The sequence below is a fragment of the Clarias gariepinus genome, chromosome 12 (assembly GCF_024256425.1).
Source record: "Clarias gariepinus isolate MV-2021 ecotype Netherlands chromosome 12, CGAR_prim_01v2, whole genome shotgun sequence".
Taxonomy (NCBI): Eukaryota; Metazoa; Chordata; class Actinopteri; order Siluriformes; family Clariidae; genus Clarias; species Clarias gariepinus.
Genome location: NC_071111.1, coordinates 23537728 through 23563073, shown reverse-complemented (window position 1 = coordinate 23563073; position 25346 = coordinate 23537728). Strand labels below are relative to the sequence as shown.

General features: G+C 39.3%; 1 protein-coding gene across 1 annotated transcript in view; it reads left to right on the top strand.

Moving 5' to 3' along the window:
* The window catches only part of LOC128534250 (glutamate receptor ionotropic, kainate 2-like), a 74752-nt gene that overhangs the window by 29921 nt on the left and 19485 nt on the right, over positions 1–25346 (top strand). The window contains exons 5-10 of the mRNA XM_053508598.1: positions 3764–3817; positions 6874–7047; positions 22184–22327; positions 23777–23884; positions 24002–24115; positions 24432–24638. Of these exons, the coding sequence (XP_053364573.1) occupies positions 3764–3817; positions 6874–7047; positions 22184–22327; positions 23777–23884; positions 24002–24115; positions 24432–24638 (801 nt within the window). The remainder of the gene's footprint in view (positions 1–3763; positions 3818–6873; positions 7048–22183; positions 22328–23776; positions 23885–24001; positions 24116–24431; positions 24639–25346) is intronic.

The following is a 25346-nucleotide window of genomic DNA, read 5'->3' as shown; positions in this document are numbered from 1 at the left end:
ACGGACACTACACAAAAGGCCAGGAAATTGTAGTTAGCAAATATTTCTTTTTATCTGATAGAAATATATTTGTATGCATATTTACAAAAAAAAGAAGAAGCATTAAGTATTATGAAAAATAAAGTGTTATATGATCCTATCTGAAAAGACACTTTTTAGTTGTTTTGGCCGTCTATATATTGTATATAGTACTAGTCAAAAGTTTGGAAAAATTGTGTTATCGAGTGAATTTGGTGACAAGTTGGTCACTGCAAATCAATTCACAGTTATTGAAGGTTTTGATTAAACAGTGTAATATGTATAAAAAATTATGTAATTCATGCTATATATAGATTACATACAGTAGTGCCAGAATTATTATTGAGTTCGACTTTGCAGAATAACAGGACACAGTTTTGAGGGTAAATATGCAACTTTACACAATCGAAAGAATTATTTAAGTTTATATGAAATGTAAATTTGTATGAATCAAAATGGTCAGTTTGTCCCTGGTGAGCAAGCCGAGGGCGACCGTGGCAAGGAAAAACTCCCTGAGATGGTAATAGGAAGAAACCTTGAGAGAAACCAGACTCAACAGGGAACCCATCCTCATTTGGGTGAAACAGAAAGCAGTAAATGATCTGCATTTATACAGTGTGTAGGGTGGAAGGCAGTTCAGCTATAATAGCTGATGTTAATTGATGTTAATATGGAGTCCAGGTAGTTATTGAAGACTCAGGTAGACATGTAAGAAGTTCCAGTCATGAACTATCGAACTGTCAAGTCCCCAGAGAAACAGTTGCCAACACCAGTCAAGGCCAGAACCAGCTTCTAGGTAGAGAGAATAATCCCCAGACACCAGACGCATCCCAGAGAGACACACGGGGCATCCATGTGACGAGATCTTCAGCCAGAAGCGGGGCACCAGGATGGGTCAGACAGGTCTGGAGGGCAGAGGGAGTCTGGATCACTGGCAGCTCAGGAACGACATGTGTAGCTCGACAGAGAGAGAGAAAGAGTGAAAGGGGGAGACAGGAGGAGAGAGGAAAGTGAAAGAGGGGGGGAAAGAGAAGAAGAGGAGAGATGGCAGTTAGGTATGGTCACAGTCACACAATGTATAATGTGAATGTATATTAACTGTAGAGTGCAACCAAGGCCTCTCTCAGGACTAACTATAACAGAATAACTAAAAGGGAGAGCCAGAAGGAAACACAAACATGAGGGGGAACTGAGATGTAAAGCAAACAATCACCTCACCGTCAGCAAACATAAGTGATCAATGAGAGTGAGGAAGACAGCATCCAAACATACCAGTTCACCATAATACTCTACGTCCATGAGTCCCGCAGATCTGTTCCTTTACCTAAGGCAAATCTATTTACAAAAATGCTTGGCTAAATAAATAAGTTTTTAGCCTGGACTTAAACACTGAGACTGTGTCTGAGTCCCGAACACTATTTGGAAGACTATTCCATAACTTTGGGGCTTTGTAAGAAAAAGCTCTGCTTTTTCCCCGACTGTATTTTTCATAATACTGACAAGCAGCCTGCATCTGCACCGTTCATGTTGACACCATGGGGTAGGAAATCCAAATGAATGATGCCTTGTTTATTTTGGCCGTAACTTTAACTGCTGAAGCGACTTCTAAGAATTTTTAGTTAGTGGTTGAGTCTGTTCAATTCTCACTGTTTTTGCATGACAACTTCTGGTTTGTCTTGAACGCCACTCATAAAATGAATATCAAGCAGTACCCTAGGTGTTCCTGAGGCTTGTGTTCACAAAACACCTTAAAATTAGTTAGCGTTAGTTTTAAAAAAAAATTTTTTTTTTTATGTTTTATACAGTCTATGGGCCAAAAACCTAAGTAATTTAATTGAGTATGTACTGACAACAGAATATATGATGATGCATAGAGAATCCTTAACACTCTCATATTACCACTAGAATAAACTATGGCATTATATACTGTATAGCATTACAGAAAAAGAACAGAAAAAGATTTGTATATTTTAAATCTACATAGCCATAAATATTAAAACAATATATAAAGTGTTGTTAATCTTCTGCAAATAACATATGTTTATGTTTTTTTTTGCACTATTTCTTTGGTTTTTGGCCCTTGTGTTGCTGTTAATATAAACAGCCGAGTTAATTGTTTCCCTGACACCGTTGTGTTTTATCTATTGGAAATCTATTAATACATTGTTGTTTGTGAACAGCAGGTCAACCTGTCTACATGATTAAATTCCAGTTTATACAACGGGGCACAGACAGGATGAATTTATAACATTAATAACCCAGTAAAGAGACAGGTTCAGTCCTTACCTTTATTTTGGGTTCAGGATGGTCTCGTATACAAGACTTCTAAAGCTAAAAAAATATATATATAAAAAAAATTGTTCAGTTCCATGAATACAGTTTAATTTTACACATACTGTAGACTTTAATAGGAACACCAGTCCATCTGCTTATTTGTGTAGGTGTCAACATCACATTGGGTAGAACGGATAGAACCGAATAGAAGAGCTTCATTTGATGTTCAAACATCAGTTTGGAGAATAATGTGATCTTTAATCATAGCATAGTTCTTGGTACCCGTATAAAAAAAGAGCTTCATTATGTCAATCATATGTTTTCTGAAGAGCACTTTTGATGGTCAACTGTGGGAGCTCTGATGGTCACCATTTTGACAAGAACTGGCTCCACCTTAATATGGTTAATCAATAAATGGGCCATATGGGTGGAGCGAACAGCCTGGCTGTTGGTTAGAACATGCGTACTTACCTCAGTTATCACAAGCTAGCTTAGCTAAGGTAGCTAACATTCATTTTTATGTCTTTGATTAAACTCCATCATCCATACCCGGCGCATCGTCCCATGTAGTTTTCAGATCAGCCACGCCCCTAATTAGGTATAACTTTATGCCTGATTATGGGATTAGTGTAGTTGCTAACCAGTGTTGGGCGACTTTACTTTTTAAAGTAACTAATTAATTTACAAAATTACTGTCTTCAAAAAGTAATCAGTTACAGTACATCACAGCGTTACTTTCTGATAAAAGTAACTATTTCGAGTACTTTTCCATTGCAGAAAAATTTTCTTTATGATTCATGCATGTTGTTTTAGTCAAGACCTTTATAATTATTTTACCATCATCACTCAGCGAAGTTTGGCCCATAAATCTTTCGCCAGTTTTGGCGCTGTGATCACATTTCCATCTTTCCACGCGTCGGTCCTCGTATAGTCCAACCGCATAGGTGAGATAGGGGTATAACAGCAGGAATAACAGGGGGAAGGGGGAAACGGGTTAGGGGAGAATGGGAACTCTAGCTATTGACACCAAAACCATTTTTGTACCAGACTGCAAACATGTTTATTTCAGTCGGGCATTTAAACACGGGGCTCTATGGGAATGGACTCACCTTTTTGAGCCCTGCATGGTTTGGTGTTTTTTTCAGAACCGGAGGTTGCCCCTTAGTTGGTACCAGATGGCTGGTTTAAGTGTTTAATGGGTTAGTGAGTGAACTGTGACTCATTCAGTGTGTTTTCACTCTATTTTGCATAAACTCTAAAGTGTGTTGTGTGTAACAGTCCCTGGAGATCAGCAATTTCTGAAGTACTCAAACCATCTGGTACCAAAAACCAGCATCACTAAGATTACACTTTATGTATCTGATGTTTGATGTGTATATTAACTGAACCTCTTGACCTGTATCTGCATAAAATGATGTGTTGTGCTTTTTTGCATTTGAAGTGTGTAATGTTATTGTGTCGTATTGTGTAGGCTCTCTCTATGGGGATGATGACAGAATATTATCACTACATCTTTACAACACTGGTGAGACATACCTCACACACACACACACACACACACACACACACACACACACACACACACTCAAATTATTACTATATACTGTCTTATATAGTACATGTACATGCAGAAGCTATTTATAGGCCTACTTTTCTGACACAGAGAAAAAGTGTTCATTATACACCACACCTGCATACAAATTTATACTGAACTGCCTGAGTGGGTTCATAGTTGCAATATTTCACATAAATCCAATTTGAATAACACGAAGTTGCTAAAATATATGGAAAATTTATAGTACTTTGAAAAAAAGTTGTTTTGCAGTAGGCATGATCCATTTCTTGTGTCCAATTTCCACCCATTTTGTTGGGGCACTCCCCCATCTACCAACCAGGAAGTGGGTAGGCTAACACGTGCTATCATTGGCGTACATGAAGCCACAGATTACGTCTTTCTGAACTGCTGCTCACGCAAAATTATAAAGTTGCGTAACACAATTGGAGGAAAACGCTATCCACCTCTTCCGCCTGCACGGGCTTAAAGATGCCCATTTTTGGTTAGTGTTGCCATGATTGATGTGGGAGTGCGAGGATGCCACCATCCACCCCACAAGTAAATGTGGCCAGTCAGTTTTCTGGATTCACGGCTATGGGATGGTCGTAGCATCGTGTAGGAATCGAACGATCGCAAAGCCCAGATGATAGTGGCGAATTTGTGTCACGATTGGGGTGTATAGGCGGATATTGATCGCTGTGGGCGGAGAGAGCAGGCATAACGGCAGAGGGGTATTTTACCAAAAAGATTCTTTTAATAAGAGTTGTCACAGAAATAATAAATACACAAAACAAACAAAGGAACAAACAAACTCAAACAATACTTAACAGAATGGGGTTAAACATGGACTCTCTGGGAGGACACAGACAAAGGGACACTACTAGGCACTAATACCTGTTACACTAGGTTTGATATTAGTAGTGAAACACAGGCTAAAGGGTGCCTAACACGTTCTGTGGCGAAACACAGGCAGAAGGACGACTAACACACATCCTGTGGTGAGACACAGGCAGAATGACGATTAACACGTAACAGGACACACAAACTATACGTGGAGCTGAAACTGGACACAAGACAAAACACCCGACGAGACGGGAAAGACACGTAGAGACTAGGAGAGACACGTAGAGACTAGAGACAGGAGAGACACGTAGAGACTAGGAGAGACACGTAGAGACTAGAGACAGGAGAGACACGTAGAGACTAGAGAGAGGAGAGACACGTAGAGACTAGGAGAGACACGTAGAGACTAGAGAAAGGAGAGACACGTAGAGACTAGAGACAGGAGAGACATGTAGAGACTAGGAGAGACACGTAGAGACTAGGAGAGACACGTAGAGACACGTAGAGACTAAAGACAGGAGAGACACGTAGAGACTAGGAGAGACACATAGAGACTAGGAGAGACACGTAGAGACTAGAGACAGAAGAGACACGTAGAGACTAGGAGAGACACGTAGAGACTAGGAGAGACATGTAGAGACTAGAGACAGGAGAGACACGTAGGACTAGGAGAGACATGTAGAGACTAGAGAAAGGAGAGACACGTAGAGACTAGACACAGGAGAGACATGTAGAGACTAGAAGAGACATGTAGAGACTAGGAGAGACATGTAGAGACTAGAGACAGGAGAGACACGTAGAGACTAGGAAAGACACGTAGAGACTAGAGACAGGAGAGACACGTAGAGACACGTAGAGACTAGAGAAAGGAGAGACACGTAGAGACTAGAAGAGACACGTAGAGACTAGAAGAGACACGTAGAGACAGGAGAGACACGTACTGTAGAGACCAGTAGAGACGAGAGACAAAGAGAGAGACGGGACTAGGGCTAAAGACATGGCAATCAGCTAGGCATGGCTTTTAGCTAAACATGGTTAAGCGGTACTTAACCATGGCAGTCAGCTTCACATTCACCTAGCTAAACATGTCTTTAGCTCCAACATGCGCTAAGCTACACTTACCTAATAGCTCAACACACACTAGGGACTTGGGGCACAGAAACAAAGAGACGGAGGATACCCCGTGTTTCCGTTGCACCACTTGGGAGCTGAACTGATTATCTTTTAGGACGGAACATGACACGAATAATAATAATAATAATAATAATAATAATAATAATAACTATACTTTTTTTGATCTTCTCTTCATGCTTGCTGGGTTTCCTCCGGTTTCCTCCACCAGTCCAAACGTGTGCGGATTAGTCTAGATGGTGTTCCCAAATTGCTCGTAATGTGTGTGAATGAGCGTGTGAGTTCTGTGTGCTGTGATGGACTGGCACCACACCCTAATTCTTCTTCTTCTTCTTATTTAATAATGTTTTAATGAATAGAAAAAAGGCGGATGTATAAATAATCTGTATGTAAACAATCTGTGGAACGCACGCACGATGCGAAACAAATTAATTACTGGCCCTGCGTTCGTCTGTGCTGTGTAATTGAAGGCTCTCCAGCTCTTTTTCTCTGTAAAACATGGCCGTCCTTGAAGGACTTTCAGTAATCATGCCAGCTTTTCCAGGCTGCCAGACTACATTCTCGCACATTTTCTTTTTTCTTTTCTCAGTACTGAGCACACACACACACACACACACACACACACACGCACACACGCATACGTTCTCTCTTTCTTTAATACTAAATATTGTATATACATTTCCATTTCTGTGTGTAACTGTGCGTTATAACTCAGTAAAGCAGTTGTGCATTACAAACAGAAGAGGAGTAGCAGAGCACAGTCTAGAGAAAATGGTTATACAATATCTATCTATCATTACAATGAACATGAATTTCAATTGCTTATTGTTGCATTACAAAATTCTATACCATTCTAACCACCCTATATACTTTTATACCTCATAAGTATAGTGCATTATTGTATGTTATGGCGTAATTATTGTTTTATTAGTAAACATACAGTATAGTTCACATCATTCCTGCTTAATGTAACGCTTACACAGTAAAAAACAAAAACAAAAAAACTAACAAAAGGTTTGGATTTCTATTCTAATAATCTTATGATATCTCAGGATTTGTTTGCGTTAGACATGGAGCCGTACCGCTTCAGCGGCGTGAACATGACCGGCTTTCGGATCCTGAACACCGAGAGCGCTCAGGTGTCTTCGATCATAGAAAAATGGTCCATGGAGAGACTGCAGGCGCCGCCAAAGCCCGACTCAGGACTGCTGGATGGATTCATGACGGTGAGGCAGACAACAAAAACATTCTAATAACGCATTGTGCCACTTTATGTTGTTTCTATGGCTAAATCAATAATGCGTTAAACCGTAACATTTGTATCACAGGCTGCTGGTGTGAAGTAGGAAAAAAAAAATAAAAAGAGGCTGAATTGCTTCGAGAATAGATGGCTTCTGCAGAGGAAATGGGGGATCTAACAACAGGGAACACATGCATGCTTAATTTGGCTGCCTTCACACACACGCACGCACACACACACTCACAAATACACACACACACATACAGTACACACACACTGCCTCTACAGGTAGCTGATGTTTGAGCCAAGGTCACCACCTGGTGTTAGACATAATGGCCATTTATCATCTCTGCCAATTAGTCTCATGCTCTACAGTAGAAAGAGACTTGGTTCCAAAATCATTTCGGGTGTGTGCATGTCGCACACACACACACGCAGAGAGAGAGAGAGAATAAATAAAGCCTTTTAGGCTACCTTTATAGGTAGGAAGACGGTGATAAGGTGAAGGGAAAGCTGATTTTCCAGAAATGTCCAGATTCACAGTTGTTGTCCTCAAGGATAATTTGCCCTAATAAGTTGATTTTAATAAGTTGAGGCCTGAAATACCGATGCACTTTCTGACCCACCTGTTACAAATACACAGTATACTGTACACTCACTGGCTAATTCATTATATACAGCTGTTCAACTGCTCATTAAAGTATCTTAAAATATCTAATCAGCCAATGGCATGGCTGCACATCAGTGCATTTGGGCATCAGAATGGGGAAGAAAGGTGATCTAAGTGACTTTGAATGTGGCATGGTTGTTGGTGCCAAATGGGCTGGTCTGAGTGTTCCCGAAACTGCTGATCTAATGGGATTTTCACGCACAACCATCTATAGGGTTTAAAGAGAGTGATATGAAAAAAAGAAAATATTCAGTCAGTGGCAGGTCTCTGGCTGCAAATGCCTCTTTAATGCCAGAGGTCAGAGGAGAATGGCCAGCATCTCTGAATCCTCAACACATGGAAGCTTGAAGTAGATTGGCAGCAGAGTGCCACACCACACTGAGCTAGAGTAAGAACAGGAAACTGAGGCTACAATTCACATGGGCTTTCCAAAATTGCACAATAGAACATTGCAAAAATGAAATGTTGCCTGGTCTGATGAGCCTTGGTTTCTGCTGTCAGATGGTAGGGTCAGAATTTGGTGTAAACAACATAAAAGCATCCTGTTTTTTTTTTTTTCAACAGTTCAGCATGGTGGTGGTGTAATAGTGTGTGTGGGGGGGAGGCTTCAATTTGCTATGGAACATAAAGATTGGATTTTGGAGTAATGGAAAAGGTCATGTGGTTTGATGAGTCTGGATTGACCCTATTCCAGAGTGATGGGTGTGTCAGGGTAAAAGGGATGTGCATCCATGGTGCCTACTGTACGAGCCTCTGGAGGCAGTGTTGTGATCTGGGGTTGCTTCAGTGAGTCCGGTCTAGACTCAGCAACATTACGTGGCAATAAAATGAAGTCAGGGCAGCAGGAATCATTTTGACCCAAGAACTGGACACCACAGACTCCTGAGCCTAACCCCATTAAAAGTTTTAGGATAAAACTATGAATAGTTTGATATTGCATAAGGTTGAGGAAGGAATGCCAGAGCGCGTGCATGTTCGTAATCAAAGCGAACGGCGGCACAACAAAAGGTTAGAATGTGTGACTTTTCTAAACATTTCTGGCCATGCAGTGTACAGAGCAATTTTCATGGTACATTCCAACAATTAAGTCTGCAACTACTGGAAACCCAGTGGAATAAAAGATCTCATTAGATTCTAATTTCTGTGCTCAGTTACAGTTCGTCCTTGTTTTTGACCTTTGCCTGACTGTAATTTTCAATTACTCTCCTGGCTAAGTATGACAAACAGAAATAATGATCTAAAAAACGATCAATAGATGGGTACCAGCAATTAGGCCCAGCAGACACACAGGCTGGGATTACACAAGGAAGCATGTAAGACTTTCCAAGGATATACATCGTGATTCAAAGTCAGAGACTGTGGAGAAGGTGAATTATATTTGACTGTTTTTTTTTTTCTTTTTCTCTTAATGGATTTGACTAGATTCCAGTGATGTTTCCGAACCTGTAGCAAGGATACTGCTGCTGAAATCTTCAATATATGCTTGGTTAAGATCATAGTGAATGAGTAGAAGTGCAAGTTTTTACAGTTGCTATTATACAATCCTTTAATTCTCATGTGCTCATAAATAAATGATGTACCACTGACAAATAAGTCTTATAAAAGGGTATTATGTACCGTATAAGAGGCGCTCATTTCAAACACGGACTTGTGATGATATTTCTTGTGAATGAAGGTTTAAAACAGATTTATAGAACACTTTTAGCGAACTCCGTTGATGAGACGCTGAGCAGCAATAAAACATTTAAATGGTGCAAATGTTTTAAAGATGTTCATAAGTGTGTAAGTGACGATTCCGCTCGAGGTGGTTCGGAGCCCGCTGCAGTTGTTCCATTCAACATTCCAGGATAACTTGTTGCCAACTTACGAAAGCGGAGACATATATGTCTGTGGGAACTGTACACACAGTCACTCACCAGCATCACTTATTACCACAAGCCATTTCACATGTTTGGGTCATTAAAGGAGTTCCTGGGAGGCCAGCGTTTTAGACAATGAGCAAGGAATAAGTGCATTATTGTAGCAAAACGGTAACTAGAGATATGAATGTAGTTTTTACTTTCATAACAGAAATCAAATCAGAATCAAAAGTCCTGGATTGACACCCCTTGTACTATAGAACAGGGTGCATAAACTACTGTAGTATCTTTCAATACTGGTTCCTTCTTGTAATTGCCTTCTTTGAGATGGAATAGAACCTAGAGGCAAGTGACTGCTTGAAAAAAGACTTCTAAATCATGTAATTCTTACGGATGGATAAAATAGCACTCCAGAATTTACTAAATAATAAATATGTCCGAAGGTTTGAGCAGGATGGTGATAAAATGCTTCATTAAGGGGCTGTGTTTATGACTTCCCCGGAGATATATATCTCACTCCAACTCTGCCTGTCTATTGATCCAGTTTGTCGCTGTCCTTGGTTTCCTGAAACTGTTTAAAAGTGATCAATGTCCTGTGACTTTGGGCCTTTTCCAACGTTCCTAAACTTGTTCGTGAGAGCGTGGCTAATTGAAGTTTTTTAATTTCTTAAAAGATATAGTTTGACTATATCTCTTCATAATATCCTATGAATTGGATACGTATTAGCCATGAAATGTTATGATGTACTTACGAGTCACTTACGATAGACTTTCGAATCTGTTACGAACTGTGTTAAACCCGTCACTAACTTTCTCAAATTAAAAACAGCTTTAATTTCCCTTTGTTCTGGCACGATTGCTATGTTTTTTCTACGTTGTGGAGTTTTTAATTTAACTACTAACAACACCCTGGACCCTCCTGGTTTAGATACCTCCCTACCATTAAGCATTTAAATCCAGATGGTGCAAAATATCGTTTGCCTCCAAATAATAAGCACTAATAAGCACGAACAGTATCTGCAGGGCTGACCTTCAAATCACACGTTCAGGTGCGATACAGTAGGTACGTTATCTTCCTGGTCTTTCAGCTGAACTGAGAAGGTTTTAATCCTGAACATTGTTTTAAAGCACTTCTGTCCTAGCTGGTTAATCCAGTTGTCATAGAAAAGCATGCATTTGTCTGGAAAAGGGCTATCAGGGAAATCCTGGTGTCACAATGAGCCTGAGGGTTCCCTCTTCCTTACTAGCTCACTGAATCCTTATTTAAATATTCTCAAAATAGGAGTTCAACGTTTATCGTTTTACTTTTCGTTTTACTTACTGTATGAACAAATCCCACTGGCCATATCTCAGGAGCTGGACATGATACAGCAATAAACTTGGCACCGAAATGGTGCTTATTGAACCATGAGTCTGAAATGATGTTTGAACTCAATCGCCCAAAATGCGACTTAATACCTGATTTAATGTTATGAGTCACAATTTATTATATTACTTCTTTTCTTTCTTTTTTATTTATTTTTTCGATAGTTACTAAAATGGTGAGTCTAAAATTACCTTTGTCTTATCAGTGCTTTTTCTTCAAGGCTACTGTTTCCCCAGTCACTGCTTTGCAGGTGTGAACATGTTGCATCAGTTCATCTGTAACTGCGGCGCGAGCAAAAGTGGCTGCTCCAATTGGGATTTGCAAGAAAGAAGAGCAGAGTGCAGTGATTCATTGTTTGCGGTCGGAGGGTGTACCTGGTGCCGTTATTTATCGAAGACTTTGTGCGCAGTATGGAGAAAGTGTTTGGATATCTTCAAACACAATTTGCACTGATACAGAAGAAGGGTGAAAGTTTCTTAAAGAGAATCATTACTGCTGACGAGACGAAAGGATGGGACGGAAACATCCTCATTCACCTCGGTTGCTAGGAAAAAGATCAAAAGTCAACCACCACCTGGAAAATTCATCATTGCTTACAGTTTTCTGGGATTCTCAAAGGCCAGTATTGGAACATTATCAAGGAAAAGGAAGGAGCTGAAGCCTAAACTTTGGATTAAACTCAGAGGACTGATATCCAATGGCGTCGTGATGTCGCCCACACTGCCGATACTTTGCAGAAACTTTGTTTTGAGGTGTTAAAGCATCCTTCCTATAGTCCTGATTTCGCTTTATCGGACAGCCAGTCCCCTTCAAAGCAGCCCTACGAGGATGGAAATTCACTTTTGATGAAGAAATGAAGACAGCAATTTCATTCATGGCGTCAGCCTAAAACATTTTTTATTGAGGAAATAAGGTGGAGTGAAAAGCAAGGAGATTACAGTATATATATAAAAATATATATATCGAATTTCAATTAAAGCCTGATCGAAATATAGGTCCTTTTGATTGATCTACAGATGGACAACTATACATAGTCTGAACATTTTAACACCTGTGTGTATGTAGACGAGGAGAGAGAGTGACTGACATGTCTGAAGAAAAACAATTATTAGTCTTATCATATTTTGCTGTTTTGATCCTGTGTCTGAAATCACAGACCCTTTGACTTTACTATGACACACACACACACACACACACACACAGAGTCCTGACAATCATCTCTATAGTGGTTGCTACCAGAGATGTGGGGTTGCTGTGGAAACAGCAGCTGGCGCAGTGACCTGGTGGAGCTCCTTTGCAGCAATTTCAGCCCATCCATCAGTGCAGTGATTTATTGCTGTCTAGAAGCTCCCTGCATGAAGAGAGACGGAAAGACATGTTTCAAGAGGGGGGGCAGAGAGAGCAAGAAACAGCTGTATTAGACTGAGACAGATGTCTCCAGTTCGGCCATAGGAAATGAAGCAAAATCACCAGGAAATCAATTGTGTATCAAAAGTTTCATCAGGAGTTTTCTGTCATGTTAAAATCCCCTCATTGCTGCCGGAGCGTGTCTGTTTAGCAGGATGGATGCATTGCTGTGTAGACACAAATCACATCTTGGACCTTCTTTTTGATCTTCTAGAGTGGGGACAAAATAAAACAAAAATGCAATGCGATACTTCAGTTGTCGTATGGACAATAGAGTTCGGAAAAGCATGCGATAATAAAACCCATTAAAGATAATAGGAACACTTGAGAACTTAGAGATTATGCAAATCATAATAAGAAACACTTTAATGCCTTTTTGGGATCGTTGCACTCAAATAGCAATTTTTAGAGGTAGTGGGTAATTCAGTGGAAAAGGACAAAACGAGTAAAATCATGCATTTTGCAAAGTGATTGAATACCTACAAGACTTTAATAGTCATAACACACACGACATAGCCGACAAAGGATGTGGACCATCACACATGTAAGTTTCTTCCTCACACGGTTGCCACAAAGCTACAATAAAAGCACACAATTGTATAGAATGTCTTTGTACTTTGTTTGTTGTAAGCATTACAAATTGTCTTCACTGGGTAACTAAGAGGACCGAATGTGTTCCAGCATCACAATGCGCTCCATGACGCTCCATGGAATATGCGGATACGATATTAGATTTCTCCCAGATTTTCTTGCAATTTTAAACCTTTAAAAATGTTAGAGCGCCACCTGTAGGATTATAAAGAAATGGTGATGTTTTATCGCCTTAAATGCCTCCAAAGTCTTAAAACTAAACTTGACAGTGAGCGTGCAGGTTGAGTGTCTACTAGAGGCTACTACTGTAGATTTCCGACTAATTAGCGCTCACACTGCTTACAGAATTTGGATAAAAGGGCAGATCAGAAGCTTTTAATGTACACAATTTTTGATAATGAAACGCCATAAAAAATGTTGTAGCTGTCGCTCAATCGTATAGACATCAAATATGATCTGATCCCACACAGCACAAGAACTAACAGATGGTTAATAATGAAGAAAAATTAGCTATACATTAGCTACATGGGACAATGGAGATAATTATAATGTTAATAGATAATGTTATTAGGGATGGGAATACCGCTGGTAAGTAATCATATGGCTTAAATGAATTAATCAAGGGAGAGAAATGATTTAATGAATGAGGATTGTTTGAGTTATTGTTGGTGTTCGAGTGAGAGTATACTGAAGAAGAGTAGCGTGAGCAAAAGATAGAGAGCAAGCAGGTAAAGACAAGACGTTCTGCAGAAGATCCAGTATCCTTGCTTTCAGATTATTTTTTCGTCCTCTGGTTTCAAACACCTTGCTGCACACCCTTAAATATCTAATGTGTAGCTTTACTTTGGTGTGTTTTTTATGTTTAATTTTTCGTAATTATTTTGTTTTTTAATGTATAATTTCTCGTCCTTTTGTACCCCAAAAGGACATACACACACAACATGATTGCAAGAGACCTGCAGTAATAGTCTGAGCAACCTCAGGCTACCTAGTTATACCTTCTATTTGTCTGTAACAACATAATGCATCATTTGAGACTCGTAATATCAAGAAATGCACATTTTAAATATGTAAATATATTTAAGTTGCGATAAAAAAAAAAAATAAAAGAGAAAACTATAAAATGTATAAATTAAACAGGATGTGCAGAATGTGAATGTGCAGGATATGGCATAAAGTGGGACGAAGTGATGTGAGTCACCCGCAGTGTTACTGTCCATGTTTTTAAGTGCAAGTTGGTCCATTTGCACTTCTGCATGTGCGCAGTAGTGCAAATGTACAATGTGGTGAGTAATGTACAGAAGTGTGCTCCAAAACATGTAAGGAAACAAGGCACGTCCAATCGTTTGAGTCCTATGTGATGTTCTGTGGTGTATTTCAGGAGTAGAAGGGAAAGTAGAGAGGTTTCCCTTTGTCTTATTACATGTATGCCATAGAATCCTTGTTTAAATAAAAAAAATATCAATCATTCATGTGACTTGATACCTGATTTAATGTGACTGTCAGATTTTCTAAAACAATTAAACAAATGTCCCACTAACAGGTCAGGACTAGATAATCACTGTCCTGATGGTTGAATTTCGCATTGACATAGTACAAACAAAAAAATCTTAAATTATGGTAAAATGCAGACATTCAGTTATATTGCAAATCGATGCAACAGAATATTATATACCGTGACAGCTGTATGCCAGAATGCTCGTTTATGTCTTCATTTTTATTTATCAGAATTGAGTCTACACTTTTTACACTGTGTTTTCACGCCCCAAGTTGCATTATATGCCGCTAGGAAACTTAATTAACTTAGATTTCTACTCTATCTATCTCCTTATTAATAGCCTGTTCTCTCAATTGCTTGTGGTTACATTTAGCTACTGGGCCATTTTATTATGTGTGGGTTTCTTTCTTTTTTTTTTCCCTTTCTGGTAATTGTTAAAGTGATTTGCACACAGTGAACAAACACCTCTGGTTTACCATTGAGGTTGTGTGTATTGTGCGGAATTTACACCACATCAGCTTACTTGTTGCGTATACTGTAGGATGTAGTACATCTAATACCACTTAATTGTGTTATTGATTTCAGGATAGGTCAACATTGTGTCAAGGTGTGTATACATGTGTACATTTTTTTGTGTGTGTGTGTGCAGTCCAATTAATTAATATTATATTAATTATATTATTATTTATTATATTCATAAAATTAGGCGGCACGGTGGTGTAGTGGTTAGCACTGTCACCTTGCACCTCCAAGGTCCGGGTTCGATTCCCGTCTCACTGTGCATGGAGTTTGCATGTTCTCCCCGTGTTTGATGGGTTTCCTCCGGGTACTCCGGCTTCTTCCCACAGTCCAAAGACATATAGATTAGGCTAATTGGCGTTCCCAAATTGCCCGTAGTTTGTGTGCCCTGTGATGGATTGGCACCCTGTCCAAGATGTACCCCGCCTCGTGCTCTAAGCCTCCTGGGATAGGCTCCAGTTCCCGGCGACCCTGAATACAGGATAAAGCGGTATAGAAGATGAGTGAGTGAGTGAGTGATATTCATAAAATTGTAATCAATTAAAATGATTTGAAATCAATGTAAATTTTCATCTTTAGGTTAATATGAGAATACACCACAATAACTTGCAGAATTGTACAACATTTGTAAGAGAGAGAGAGAGAACGTGAGAGAGAGCGTGAAACAAAAATCAAAACACTTGCTTGGAGGTGGACATAAACAAAAATACTTCTCTATTCTCCTTTGTCAACACGCACAAATGCACGCGCACACACAGACACACAAACACACACATGTGTATGCACATTGAAATGCATTCTGTAGTGCTAGAAGAGACATCTGCAATTACTCCCTTCGGAGCCAGAAGCGATCATTAGCTTAGTAATGCTTAGTAATACATTTCACACAGTGACAGCTGAACTGCACACACACACGCACACACACACACACACGCACACACACACACTATCTCGTTCTCACACAATCTCACACTTCACTCTCTTTACACAGTGAACAATTCTGTGTGTGTCTGAAGATCCAACCAGCAACGAACCGGGTGACTGATGATGAATCTAGGGCAAGCTGTCGCGTCAGCACTGTGTTCCTGAAGATTAATGTAACATACTGTACGCCAGTGGGGTTAAACGTTCATTCACCCACAAGTATCAATGGATCACGGTTCATATCATGCAACAGTCATCCTACACTAACTGTATAAGATAAGGTTTCAAATTTATAGCAGTATTAGTGTTTATGTAATTGTATTATTGTAAGCAATGTGAAGTAGCTCGGAGTTATTTCAGCCGGGTTATAATTACTCTGGAAATTGAGGCAAATTAGTGCTTTTATTATTGGGAACCAAATGCAATTACAGATCATAGCATAAAATACGTAAAAAAAATTTAGCTGTATTAATGTGCAATTAGAGCAAATCGTTTGTGTGTTTGTTATTTTTAATAAACATGCAATTACATTTTATATGCCAAAGAAATTGGTTATCTGTAAATAAGGAATAAAAGTATGACCTATTATTTTCTCTAATATTACATCCAGAAGTACTTTATTCCTCCTATACCATAGCCATTTGCCAATAATAACCTTTATAGCTATTCCTTTTTAATTTCCTGCAGGTTTTCCCTACGTTTTGTCATCTGCCAATTCCTTCTCAGCGGTCAGATCTAGCCTATCATACTACTGTACAAACTAGGAAGGGTGGAGGATAATTCATGCTTCTGCTTTTTGAATTGTATGTTTTGAACTGCTGTTTATGTTAACATGTACCTCGGGAGTATTGACATCTAGTGTTATGTACAGTATACCACCCTCAGAAATACAGCGCACATGATTGCGTTCAAAACAACAAGACCAGATGAACTAAGTGTTAAGGTGCTATCCATGCACTTTTACTGTACATACTAAGCACATACACTCACTAAACACAGCAGTTGGGTCAGAGGTCACCGTCTCGCCAATTGACTGTCATTTCTCATGGAATAGGCGCTCTAAGCTGCCTTTAAGTCCTCTTTTCGCACTCTAGGATTGGCTCCTATTTCAAGGCTCTGGCAACCTAAGCAGATAGACCAATTCACATTCCTGTAACTATTCATGACACAGAAGGTGGAAAAAAGGTTATTTGTACACCTGACTTTGTCACTTTATCCAAAAATAAAAGCCTGCCTCGGTCTCAGGTGATCAGTTAATTGTACTTAATTCACTCCAGCTTTAGCACTATTTAAACGCTGCGGTACACCTAATCTATTCTTTATAATGTATCTGTGGTCTAATATACTTTATACAAGATATATGTGGTCTGATTTACTTTATTCAAGATATCTGTGGCCTGATCTGGTCACTATAACGTATGTGGTCTGACCTACTATATTTAAGATGTTCCAGGTTAAATCTACTCTATATCAGTAGTCTGATTAGTTCTATATAAGTTTTCTGTGGTCTAATCTACTCTATGAGGTGGCATATATCTCATATATCTAATATCTGATCTATAAGATATCGGATGTCTGATCTGTTATGTATAAGATATCAGCAGTCTGATTGGCTCTATACAAGATATATGTGGTTTGATCTACTCTATATAAGATATGAGAGGTCTGATTTACCCTGTATAAGATATCTGTGGTCTGATCTACTCCATATAAGATATGAGAGGTCTGATTTACCCTGTATAAGATATCTGTGGTATGATCTACTCCATATAAGATATGAGAGGTCTGATTTACCCTGTATAAGATATATGTGGTCTGATCTACTCTATATAATATATCCATTGTTTGATCTACTCCATATACGATATCAGTGGTCCGATCTACTTTATGTATGATATCAGTGGTCCCATCTGAGGTTTACAAGATATATGTGGTGTATCTGGATCTACTCTATAAAAAATACCTGTGGTCCTATCTACTCTATACCAGTGGTCTGAGTAGCTCTTTAAAGGATTTCCATCATCTGATACTCTATACAAGATATCACTGCACAGTGTAGATCAGACCACAGGTATCTTACATACAGTACCTGTGGTCTGATCTACTTTGTGTAAGATACCTGTGGTCTGATCTACTCTGTGTAAGATACCTGTGGTCTGATCTACTCTGTATAAGATATCAGTGGTCTGATCTACTCTGTATAAGATATCAGTGGTCTGATCTACTCTGTATAAGTATCAGTGGTTTCTTATATAGCCACAGATATGGTTCCCACTGGTGTTTGTGTCTATGCCAGTCATCTGATTGGCTCTAGATACGATTTCCGTCATTTGATCTCCTCTATATAAAATACAGTATCAGTGGTCTGATCTACTCTATATAAGATATCAGTGGTCTGATTTACTCTGTGTAAGATATCTGTGGTCTGATCGACTTTATATGAAATATCAATGGTCTGATCTGTTCTGCATATCTGTGGTCTGATCTGTTCTATACATCTGTTTTCTGATCTGCTCTATGCAAGATACCTGTGTTCTGATCAGCTTTATATAGGATATAAGTGGTCTGAGCTACTCTATACAAAATCCCATCTCGCCCCTGTCACTACCTCTGCTACCGTATTAAAGAGGTTTTAGCAACGACCCGAGTCTGCTTCCGTTCCATTCATACAGAACGCCGAGGCACAACAATCGTGCAGTACTTCCTGCACTGAACCAGCTGTGTAAATAGGGCTTATGATTGACAGGATACCCCTCCCACTCGGAGAGCACAGCCGGTTTAGTTCAGAGAATCGAGCTCTCACTTTTCTGTTGTGCCACTTACAAACAAGTTTATAGTTATGTTTAATGTTTAATATGGAATGTCTGTGGAGTAAGCTAGTTCCTGTTATCACTTTCTTTATAGCAGCTATAAACAGTCATTCCCTCAGCAGACTCTTTATTCTGTCTCTTGAAGTGAATAAAACAAAAGCACAGCCTGTCAAGTGACTGAAACACCACTATTAAAAAACTTTTCTTTTTTTTTTAACCATTGCTATCTTCCCGTGAGCCTGTGAGTTGCTTCTGATTATTTGATCATTAGTTTGATGGTTTTTATGTTCTTGTTTTATGACTTTATTAACAGCTGTATATCTGGAATGCATTCTGTCTGATAAGATACATACAGTACGATGCTTTGCATGATAATGTGTCAATGTTAAAAAACAGTAAGCAGCACAGAGTAGATTGTAACTTTCTGGAGCATCTCATTCTAAAACTGTTAGTCCGTACCGTTATTATCAACTTTCTGCTTTAAGGACGTTCTTCTCTAAGGCATCTTGCAAACAATAACAATTTAACCTATAACAATCGTAATGACATGAAGCTGATCTATATCTGTACAGTAGCTTTTTGTAAAAAAATCTTTTAAATGTGAACTTGAATAGTGCGCTGTATATTAAATCGATGTGGTGGAGACATTTTAGATAATATTTTTTTAATTTAGTACTGTAATATGAAACTGTAAAAAGGTCTGCACTTGCACTTGTCAAAACCTGAAATAATAATGATGGAAGAGTTTCTTGTGTATCAGTTAATGTAATTGCTCTGTTGCTAATCATTAGGATTTGATTTATTCACACACACACACATGACCGAACCACTGACAAGTTGCATTTCCTGGTACAAAATATTACTGTTTAGTAATTAAAAAAATTTTCATTTCTGTAATTGTGATGGACTGGCATCCGATGGCGGGCGATTAATTCAGCTTTGTGCCGAGTGTTACTGGGATAACTTTTGGATACGTGACTCTGATAGGCATAAAGACATTACTGTAGTCCAATGAGTACAAATTTTGAGTCTAAATATGAAAACAAAGATATGACTCAGAAACCAAACTATCAATTAGCATTTAGATTACCGTTGTCATAGCATCAACAGTATCAAGAACCAAATTAAACTCAATTTCTATATGAATAAAAGAAAGAAATATTCTGTCTCTATATTAATCAAAACTTGCTCTTTCAATAATATTTATGGAGGACCCACAAAAAAATTCTGTTCGTTTGTCTGTCTGTATATCTGTATGTCTATCCAAATGATTTTGTCACAGCATCACACAAAATTGGCTTGACAAAATTTAAGGAAACTTTGCCAGTCCTTTGGTATTTTCCCAAAGTTAAATAGGGATAGGGTTAAGGGCCTTGCTCAAGGGCCCAACAGTGGCAACCTTGTGGCGCTGGGGATCGAACCACCAACCTTCCAATCAGTAACTCTGTGCCTTAGCCCTCTGAGCCAACACTGCTATATTTTTGGGATGAATATACTGTAGCTAGCACTTTTGCCCTCTAGTTGTGCGTGGCTGCACGCGTCACTCAACAGAGCCATAAAACACAAACAAATGCGCGACACAACATGGATTACTCCATAAAAAGCTATGTAATTTTTGAAAACGGAATATTTAAAGATGAATGGACGGGCCCTTGTATGTTTATTCTTTCTGAACGACGTTTAAAACCAGTTTGTCTCATATGGTCAGAATTTGCTCTGCTAATTAAATCAGTCATGTGAAGCGCCACTATGAGATATGAGTCACTGGATCAAACATATCCTCAGGAGTTCGTGCTGAGGGCGTGTAAAACACCCGAACTGACAGTTTAATGCGCTTAAATCTAAATGTGGAGTAAAAGTAAACAGTCAGGTCCCGGATGTTATAATCTCCTTTAAACAGGGAGTGTATTTGGCTGATGACGAAAGAACTAAAACTTAGTGTAAACAAGGCATAAGATACTCAACCTTACAAAATGTTATTTCTTTCAAATAATAAGTTTAACAGAAAGACATGTACGTGGCCTTCAACCTGAAATAATACAGTAATATCACTGATTACATTAAAACTGATCAGATTATTTGTAGCTCCAACCTTTTAACTATTTCTACAAACTATTTAACCGTCAACAATGGGTACTGGTTCTAGTCTCGAGCAAAATGTTTGAGGATCAACAAGCAACAACAGGCGATGAAACAGAAAACATGCAGAGCTTAACTCATTCGGGCCGGACGCCTTCTGTAGTGAGAGTAAAGTAGTAATGATGTTTCTATCACCTACAGTATATTCCAGTCCCTACTATAGTACGGTTTATTTTCTTGCTTATTGCAGCGTTTATGGGGAGTTGGGTTTCGGCCTACCTGGTGACATCATAGGCTATACATAGATAATATTGCATGGCTAAGCTGAAAGTTAGTGCGAAAATGGCAGCAATAAATGGGACATGTATATAATCCTGCTGAAGTTTTGGAAGTTATATTTAGAGAAGCAGTTAGCGGTTACCGCTATCACCTTGCATGTTCAGGGTCTGTGTGCATGTTCTCCCGTGCTTGGTGGGTTTCCTCAGGGTACTCAGGTTTCCTCCCAAAGACATGCAGATTAGGTTAATTGGTGCTCTCAAATGGCCCGTAGCGTGTGAATGTGTATATATGTGTGTGCTCTGTGATGGACCGTCAATGTGACCCTGAATACATGGTAAAGTGGTATAGATGATGAGCGAGCGAGTGATTTTTTTTGGTCCTTGCTTTGTTTATAAGACTAGTTAATAATAAAGAAAATGTTTTGTCTACATGTTACTATATGCCAGTGATTTAAACAGTACCTTCATTCCCTTCTTTGGGTTGTATGACGTTGATGTGGGGAAATACAAAAGCCCCAAAATAACCCGGGCCAGGACATCAATCGTACAGAAAGAAATAAAAAATCCTTGGGATTGAAGGGGTTAAGTAAAGTCACTAATCAAGTAGAGACTGCAAACATGACTGCTGGCATGAATACCAAACAGGATGTACGCATAACCTTAACCGAAAATCCAACTGAAGGCTCGGCATGGCATGAAGCAGTACACCATGACATGGTTTCTGTTACAGTGTGAAAGTGCGTCTTTTGACAGAAACAATTTCTGCAGATGTAAAGGATGAAAGTGTGATATTGAGGCTTAAGTAAAGCTTACCCAGGGCTTGGGCAGACATCGGATGTTAATGAGAAGAGGCGAACTGGCATCAATCCACACGAGCAAGAGCTGACAAATACACATATGCTTGCTCTTACAAATTGCTTCAATTCTACATGCCAAAACCCATCTACATACAGAGAATACAGTACACGGTACCGCGCAGGATGATTGCTACGCAATGCTGTATATGTAAAATATAACTGAGTTCCCTATAGTCAGAAAAGCACCTTGGGTTATATTCAATTTTATGTATCATCATTCCTTTTGGTGTGTGTGTGTGTGTGTGTGTGTGTGTGTGTTAACAGACAGATGCAGCTCTGATGTACGACGCGGTACATGTCGTAGCAATAGCTGTGCAGCAAGCACAGCAGATCACTGTGAGCTCTCTACAGTGCAACCGGCACAAGCCCTGGCGCCTCGGAGGGAGGTTCATGAGCCTCATTAAAGAGGTACACACACACACACACACACACATATATATGCATTTCTCATACACATGTACAGATGCACTGTTTATAGTGTATAAAGCAATTTTAAGTACACTTCATCCAGAATTCTCCCAAATGGCCTTTCAATGCATAAGTAAATTGTGTGAGAGATATAAATAAATGCTTGCATGGTTAGAAAAATAAATAGTTACAGATATGTAATGCATGTCGTTCTGTAGTGAAATAAACAGAACGGTTCATAGTGTGCAGCTACCAGTTATTTGTGATGAGCGTACCGGTTCTGTTTACTGTAAGGATTCCCGTCATTATCATTGTATTGTGTTCGGGGTTTTGTGTTATTTTGTTCATAGTATGTTCAGTATTTTGTCTGGAACAGGACTGGATCAGACTATTAAGTCCAACAGTACTTCTCTACTTGCTTTATGACATCCTTAGTATTTTGACACGGTCGTATTTTTAGATGGCATTATCATGGGCACTTTGTGCAAAGGCCGCATGCCGCCCCATCCCTTTCTTCCTTTGTTGCGCTCTCTATCTCTTGAACTTCAACCTCTTCTTTCTTTGTCTTTGTCTTTGTCTCTGCCTAATTCTCTGACAGCTTTGAAGTCTGACTTCAGAAAGTGTCACTTTCAGAACAATGAACAGAGCATCTTCTTTGTAGTGCAATAATGTGCCCAGATGTCAGCGCTGATACCCTTTTGGTCACACTTCTTATTATCAGAGAGAGCGAGAGAGCGAGAGAGAGAGAGAGAGAGAGATTGATCTCTTAACAGAATGTGTTTGTAGAATGTTATCTTGCTATAGGTTATATAAATATATACTGTATGTGGGGCGTTCAAATGAAACCGAGACTTGTAATGAAATTTTTTGAAAGACTTCAAGCGCAGTAAAGCGTAAAATATTTGAAGGGGGCAAACATTTTAAAGAAGACCATGCGTCTGTGAATGACCATTTTGACCGAGGAGACCCTGAAATTTAGCGGGTGGTGCAACACCTGATCCTTAAAAATTGACAGAAGAAAACAAATCTGTCTGTGGGAACTGTACACACAATCATTCACCGAAACCCCTTGCACATTACAGTTATTGCAACATCCCCCTTACAGTCCTGACCTCACTCCAAGCCATTTCCAGATGATTGCTCCATTAAAGAAAGTTTCTGGGAGGCAGTCTGATCATGGCTCATCTACCCCGGTGGTATCCAAGCACTAGTGAAACACTGGGATAAGTGCCTTAGTGTAGCAGGGGATTATATAGAGAAATAAAGGGAGTTTTTATTCTGTGCGCAATCAAAAGTCGCGGTTTAAATTAAACACCCCTTATGGTAACAATCCACTTTTGAAACCAACCATACTGGATTTATTCTACTGTGTGTGAAATGAAAAGCACAGCTATTTCCACAGCTATACAATTTTAAAACATCTAAAACGCCTCATTGTGTTCTCTGAAGGCTTCGTGGGACGGTCTGACGGGACGAGTTCTCTTCAACAAAACCAACGGCTTGAGAACAGATTTCGATCTAGACGTAATCAGTTTAAAGGAAGATGGCCTGGAAAAGGTATTGTGTATTTCTCTCTCTTTTTCTCTCTCTCTCTTTTTCTCTCTCGCATATCTGTGTACAGTCTACATTTGTTCATGTGAATATTAAATATGCGTACGTCCTTTGGATCAACAGATTGGCACATGGGAGCATCTAAGTGGCTTAAACATGACAGAACATCACAAGAGTAAAGCCACCAATGTTACAAACTCTTTGTTCAACAAATCACTAAAGGTCGCCACTATTCTGGTAATGACACACACTTTTAAAAAAAAAGTATTCATTTTTTTTTTTTTTTTATCTCTGATTGTTTACTTATTATATTGTTTAAGATGATGACATTTCAAGCTGTGAAATGAAAAACATTAGTCTGCATCTGCAGGTTCCACTTTAATTTAGAACCAGATTCTAAAACCACTTACGATGATCATCGTCGTTGATAATTTGTTTTTTTTTCGTTCTGCACTCTACAAAACAAAGATCACTCAGAGCTCATTTCTAATTCCCTCTAAGACAGTAGAGTTTGAGGATAGTTTTTCATTCCCTTTATTGCTTATACATACAGGAGGAACCCTATGTGATGTTTAAGAAGTCGGATAAACCTCTCTGTGGCAATGACCGCTTTGAGGGCTATTGCGTGGACTTGCTGCGTGAGCTCGCCGCCATTCTCGGATTCCATTATGAGATCCAGTTGGTAGAGGATGGAAAGTATGGAGCGGTGGAGGAGAGCACGGGCCAGTGGAACGGCATGGTGCGAGAACTTATAGACCATGTAAGTCTTTGTTTTGGTTTCACAGAGATGGACTTCATAGAGTGTCCCTCCATAGATTTCCATAAATGTCGTGTTTATTTATATCAATCATCCATAAAATTAAAACCATTAACATTAAAACCACCTAGAGTTTAGGTTCTTCTCATGTCACCGGGGTGGCTCTGGCCCTTTGGGGTGTGGCTCTGCATTCTTCTGGGGGTTTGCTGTAGTGTTTGGAATCAGATCCCTTGGGTGTTGTGGGTTGCGGGGTGGGTTCTCAGGACTTGTTTGTCCAGCACATCTCATTAGTGCGCGGTCACATTGTGATCTGGGTTGTTTGAGGCTGGGTTGACAGGCTTGGGCTCTTTTCCTGCTGTGCTGTGTATGTGGTGTGTTGTGATGCAATGGGTGTTCTGTTGTCTTTCTATCTGCTCCAGCATTGATTTTTGGCTGATTTGTGATGCTTTGGCTTTTCCTGTGGAATCGGACCAGTCAGGCTAGCCTTTGCTTCCCACGGGCTTGGGTGAGCCTTGAGTGGCCATGATCTTTTCACCAGTTTGCTCGTGTATAGTGAATATACTGTATGAAAACTGACCAAAGACAAATTTACAGTTTGACAAACCGAATGTACATCGGATAATAGATAGATGCCACAAACTAAAATATTTAAGGTTTCATATACTGTATACAGACCTTAAATCGATTGGACCTAACTGTATGTGGCACATT